Source organism: Juglans microcarpa x Juglans regia, chromosome 1D, assembly GCF_004785595.1.
Source record: "Juglans microcarpa x Juglans regia isolate MS1-56 chromosome 1D, Jm3101_v1.0, whole genome shotgun sequence".
In the NCBI taxonomy this organism is placed as follows: Eukaryota; Viridiplantae; Streptophyta; class Magnoliopsida; order Fagales; family Juglandaceae; genus Juglans; species Juglans microcarpa x Juglans regia.
Window position 1 is genome coordinate 31131519 of NC_054594.1, and position 6000 is coordinate 31137518.

A 6000-nucleotide genomic window follows, 5' to 3' on the forward strand; every position below is an offset into this window, starting at 1 on the left:
AAAAAAACTGCACTAACCCCGTCAATTTCTCCCGTCTACAAAACATATCCCCATTAAACATCCATACCTAAAGCCTAAAGGGATAGTGCCAGTCGGCCGCTAGGGGTAAAAAAAAAAAAAACAAGTGAACCGATAAACCGGACCGGATTTGATTTACTTTAGTGCCAATTTCATTTTTATCAAAACGGTCAAAATCGATCTGATTTCGATTTTTTTTTTCGAACACCAAATCGAACTTATTCATATATATATAATTTTTAATTTCTTATATTATATAAAATATTTTTTATATGATTTTATATATTATATATTTTTATATATGATTTTATATAAAATAATTTTGTATTATATGATAATTTACTAATTAATATAATATTAAATTTTTAAATATTATATAAATAACTATATATTATCACTATAATCTATAATACAATTAGAATATATATTATAATATACTACAATATATTATCACTATATTATTATATAATATAATATATTATAATCTATCGGACCAAATCGGACCGACACTAGTAAAACCGGGTGCGGTATCGGTTCTTCAAATCTCAAAATCGGTATATACCGATTCGATTATAAAATGTCTAAAACCAGATCGAACCGGACTGATTCCACCTCTATTAGCTGCCTATTATTTTTTATTGGGTGTATTGCTAATGTAAAAATATATATTTTTTTATTTTAAATATTTTTTTAACATCTTTAATTATTAAAAAAATAATAAAAATATGCAAATCTACAAATAATCACTCTTTAATCAATAAAATATTAAAATAAAATATTAAAACCGTAAATTTGAGAGAATTAAGTACCATTTCCTACCTAAATTAGGCAAACGGTGAATGATCATTGTTATTGGCAAAAAGGAAGGAGTAAAACATTGACTTCTCGGGTTGGCAGGTCGATTGCCATGAATGCGAAATTCATTCGAAAGGTAGTCTTGACTCTTTTCCCTACTGTGCCGACCTCCCGTGTTTTCATGGGTCGACCCATTAGAATGATTCTTTCGTTCGTGTTTTCTTTGCAACGTCTATCTAGCTCCTATCTACTATTGTTTGGATGTTAAGAATATTTTAAATTATTAATAAATAATAATAAAATATTTTATGAATAGTAAAAAATAAATAATGAATAATTTGTGAATAATAATAAATTATTTATAAATAATAATAAAATATTTAAAAATAATTATATTTCTAAACAGAATCTTAAACCATCCGTAGAAATACGACGTGATAAATTGGCAGGAAAATTTTATAAAAATAAAATTTGTAATTTGATGTATCTCTTTACGAATTAAACATTTATCTTTCTTCCGGTTGATCTACTTTTTTTTAGTTCTTGGCTTCCAGTTGTATTTTCAAATACATGTTGCATGTTTATCAAAATGACAATCTCCAATCTAATCAAAATATCGACCAAATTCAAGAAACCAGATCTCTTAAGAGTAAAAACAAACAAAAAATGAACACTGCTGAGCACATCACAGAGTAGTTGTAAATCAGAAAAGAATGAATACCCAGGGTGGGTTGTGTCTTGAGCATAGAATGGGAATATGTACATCATAATTGCCGAAGAAGAGGGAAAAAAATGATGAGGAATTTAAGAGAGAAACATTCAAACTTTGACATGTTATTTAGAGTTAGAAGAGAACCTAGAAATCTGAAGATGTATCAAAACCTTGTCCCAATAAACTCGACACGTGCGACCAAAACTAATTGACACCTTCACAACCACCCTAAAACTAGTAGTTTCTTACTATATTCTGCTACTAAAAGAAAGCAGTCAAAATTTGCATGTACACCTTTGCATATCATGCACTGGTATCTTACCTGCTTCACCATTTGTTCCAACTTAACCCAATCATCTCAACTATCCATTGGTCTGATCTTTAAATGTTAAGTTATGCCAGCATAGCAGGCTATTCACATTGGAATATGCGAATAACTGAAATAATGCAGCTCTCTCTTTCCAGGTAGAGAATAGAATCTCCATTGTGTGATTGCATGTTAAATTCCATCTGTGGTAGCAAGTATGTACAACATAAACAGCAATCAAGGAATTAACTGGAGCTGGCAGCATTTTCTATACTGGAATATTGTCGATGGAGTATCCATCAAAGTCGAAGTCAGGTTCGGCTGGTCCAGTATTTCCTTGCTGCTGGAAAACAGAGGATTGTTATCAATTGAAAACATTGCTTAGATAAAGCCTAACGTAAATATCTAAATAACAAACCTGTTTGAGGAGTGCACTCATGAGATCTTCCTGACCAAAATGATCTGCAAAGAGGGCATTCTGACTACTTGTATCAGAAAACCGTTCATACTTGACCCGGACAGGATTGTCAACAATAAGATTACTAAGCTGCTGATCCATAATTTGTGCATTCCCTTGACCAGTAGCTTCCACCCCTGAGAACATTGTCCTGCCCATGGCCGATATATTCCTGTTCTGTCCACTACCTTGTCTAGAAGAATATCCTTGATGAACTAAAACTGATGGTAACACATCAAGGTTGCCCTGTACAGGGTTTGCATTTTGAGAGGCATTGAAGTGCAAGCCAACATTCTGTAATTCCCATTCTTGTGATTTTTCCGGGTGCAGGTCATTGAAAATGTCATAACTGGGCACAATTCCTGCTGAACTTTTTATTTTTGAGTTAACCTCTTCGTGAAATGCTCCTTTGGATGTGACATTGGATATCCCAGGAGTACTTCCTATAGGGAAACTGTTGCCAACTAATTCTGTGGTGTGGTTCATAGGAAAACTTAACATTGAAGAAGTTTGGGCAACTGGATTATTATACCCTGTCCCTCTGCCATTATCACCAATCTCATTTCTTCCAATAACCCCACCTGCAATCCCGTTTGACATAATGGGCTGCCCTATGGATGATGGAAGCGAAGGAAGATGACTGCCAGCAGATTCATTTAGTATATGCCCTCTCGATTGTGTTTTAGCCATCTGCATCAGCAAAGAGCTACTCTGTGCTCCATGGGAATTGACTTGCACATTCATGTTCCCTAGTGATTGTGAAGATTGATGCAAACTGGCAAGCTGCTTCGGTTCCATAGTTGTTGGAATTCCATGAAGTAAATTCATTGGTTTGCTGCTGCTCAGATGTTGCTGTTGCCCCTCTACAAATCTTGACTTGGGGTTTTCAAAACTAAATAGATTCCTTTGATCAACCAGCGGCATGGGAATGCCAGATTTTGCAGTAGACCTACCAAGTCCTGCTGCTTGAAGATTAGCAAGACTTTGTGCTGGGAGTTGGCCAGTAACAGCCAGTGTTTGAAGGTCAAGCCCATTGAGCGAAGACATTGGTCCAAAACTTGCTTCTGGACTCATGAAAGAATTATTCAAACTACTGTGGTGCTGTGAAACACCACTAAGCCTTCTAAGATACAGGCGATATTTCTGTACCAAAAGGTTGAACAGTCAGTTTTTACAGAGAATGGAAGGGATTGGAAAATAGCCATAACATGGCATACATAAGTCATAAAAGAGAGGAAAAAATATACTTATCGCTAACAAACTAACTCCCATGTTTGTTGAAACTTAAATTACTTGAAATTTTCAATCACCCATAAAAGAAAAAGACATACATACATGAGGCACAAACTTTATACGATTGTTGAAATATTACCATTTAAGGGCAATTGTAGTGTACCTGAAGGTGGCTGGCAACATTTTCTCTAGTGAGCCCAGGAACGTTCATCAACTCCAGAATTTTCTTAGGGACCGCCTCTGTACGCGCATATTACACATAATAACGTAAGGCAAAAAAATCGGTACTCGAAATAAGAAATGAACAGACATGTTTAATAACAATCACTAACATGTAAATAAAGAGAAATTGCAAATGAATCAAACTTGCAATGGAACATAATAGAAGGGTATACAATCCAATTCATTGAGCCACTGTAACAACATTCCCATAGAAGCATACGCTTGAGAAAATAGATAGTAAATTATGGGTACTTTGCTATTTGAGAGGACGGGCAACAAAGAATAAAGTAGTGAGTTGTTAGATGTGGGTAGAGAATACTCACTGTCAATGCCTAGTTGATTAACAGCAGCCACAAACTGTTGATGGAGTTCAACCGACCAAACCACCCTGGGCTTCTTTAATGTGGATGAATCATCCCTCTCCTCTGTTTCTTCCTCCTCATCCTTCCTCTTCTTCGAGCTTTTCCAATTCCCTTCATTGGCTGAGGATGAATAATCCAGATCATCACACGGTTTTTGCTGCCAATCTCCGTCTTCTACACTACCTGACTGCTCCAATTCCCTCCACTCATTCTTTCTCTTCCGAACCACATGCTGCCATATGTTCTTCAATGCTTCGATCCGCACTGGTTTGATTAGGTAATCACAAGCACCATGAGTCACGCCCTTCATGACAACATTTTTCCCATCGTCTGCTGACATCACTGTTCAATTACATAAAGAAGATATCAGGCCCTAGCTTGAGATAGACTGTGGATTCATGGTTGCTAAACCTATTCACAATGATTAGGGTACGTACTGATTACAGGCAGGTCCATCTCCAGCCCAATGTCCTCCAGGAGTTTGAATCCATCCATGTCAGGCATGTGAACATCGCTTATAACAATATCAAACCCGTTTTTGTTCTCTCGAAGCAGCGACAATGCGATCTCCGCTCTATTGCATTTGGTAACTGAAATTTCAAAAACAAATTTAATCAATCATTAAACACTTTGAACAATTGAAAACCTGTAGGGACAAAGAAAAAAAAATTATGGCTCTGAATGCACAAATTGAAAGCTGACCTGATCTCAGAGATAAGACAAACACTCAAAAGCACGAGAAATTTGTACAATATAAGCTATTGTTCAGCCAAATCAGAATCTCTAACCAAGTCAACTATAGCAATCAATTTGCAGTTGAAAATTTTAAAGATGTAGAACTATAGCCAGAAATAAAGAACCCATTTCATTGCTTTTTCCTCCAGAAATACCCTCTTCCATACACACGCCCCGCACACGCACAAAGAACTTTTATAACAGAACGATTGAAAGAATAAAGAAAATACACTCACGCAAACATATATCTGGATTAAAATTAGCCAAAAAATCTTCTTCATCAAAACAAACGGAGAGAGCCCGAGAAACAAAAGCAAACAGCGAGTCAGAGAACAAGAATTATGATCAACAGAGGGAAATTAAAGAAGAATACCTTCATAAAGACAAGCCCTGAGCATCTTCTCCAAGATCACAAGGCATGTGGGGTCATCATCTACGACCAACACACGTAGCCCCGCCGGGAACTGGTCTGGAACCACGTCACCGGCTTTCCAAGCTGCGCTTGAACTGGCCGTTGACATCGATCCCTTCCCGTTACTCGGATTCATATCTCCAAAACCAACAAAAGAAGAGACCCAAATCCGAGAACACAAAAAAGAAAAGAGACAGAAAGATATTCACGCAGAAAGAAAGAACCCGAATCGCATACTGGAACTTGGCATCAAAAGCTTGATACCCAGTTCGAAATTCCACGAACCCCGTATAGTTATCAAAGAGCCCGAGCAAAAGAGGAAGAGAATTTGAGCTTCTCACTAAATAATATATATCTTCTCCCCAGCGAGAGAATTGAAAGTGGAAAACCAAGGCTCTGCTCTTCTCTGCTTCAACCTCCAATCCAAGCTGAATAATTTCTCTCTCTCTCTCTCTCTTTGTTTGGGTTTATTTTTATTTATAAATATTTTTATTTTATTTAATTGGGGTACTTTATTAAGAATATAATATTAAAAAGGGTGTGGGTCAGTCCTGAAGAGTGGATCCAGCTCATACATAGGATTAACTAACCCAACAGCATCCTAAATGTACTCTAAGGAACAGCAGTCAACCTAAACCTCAAAAAAAGTTACTGCCCCACTGTTTCACTTTTTTTACTGCATCATCCTGAGTTCCTTTTTTACCCCCCGTTTGTACTGGTATAAATCCTCGAGTAATATTAGAAGAA

General features: G+C 36.3%; 1 protein-coding gene across 2 annotated transcripts; it reads right to left on the reverse strand.

Moving 5' to 3' along the window:
- Positions 1-1523: 1523 nt before the first annotated feature.
- On the reverse strand, positions 1524-5716 carry LOC121267352 (two-component response regulator ARR1-like). 2 transcript variants are annotated; one of them, XM_041171218.1, is made up of 6 exons: positions 5215-5716; positions 4544-4696; positions 4068-4448; positions 3686-3762; positions 2251-3432; positions 1524-2175 (listed from the first exon to the last, which is right to left on the reverse strand). In XM_041171218.1, the coding sequence occupies exons 1-6, from the start codon at positions 5387-5389 to the stop codon at positions 2101-2103; spliced, it is 2043 nt and encodes a 680-aa protein (XP_041027152.1). In that variant the 5' UTR covers positions 5390-5716; the 3' UTR covers positions 1524-2100. The 2 variants fall into 2 exon arrangements, with proteins under 2 accessions (XP_041027152.1, XP_041027159.1); XM_041171225.1 differs by having other exon boundaries at positions 1524-2172; positions 5215-5715.
- Between the last annotated feature and the right edge of the window lie 284 nt (positions 5717-6000).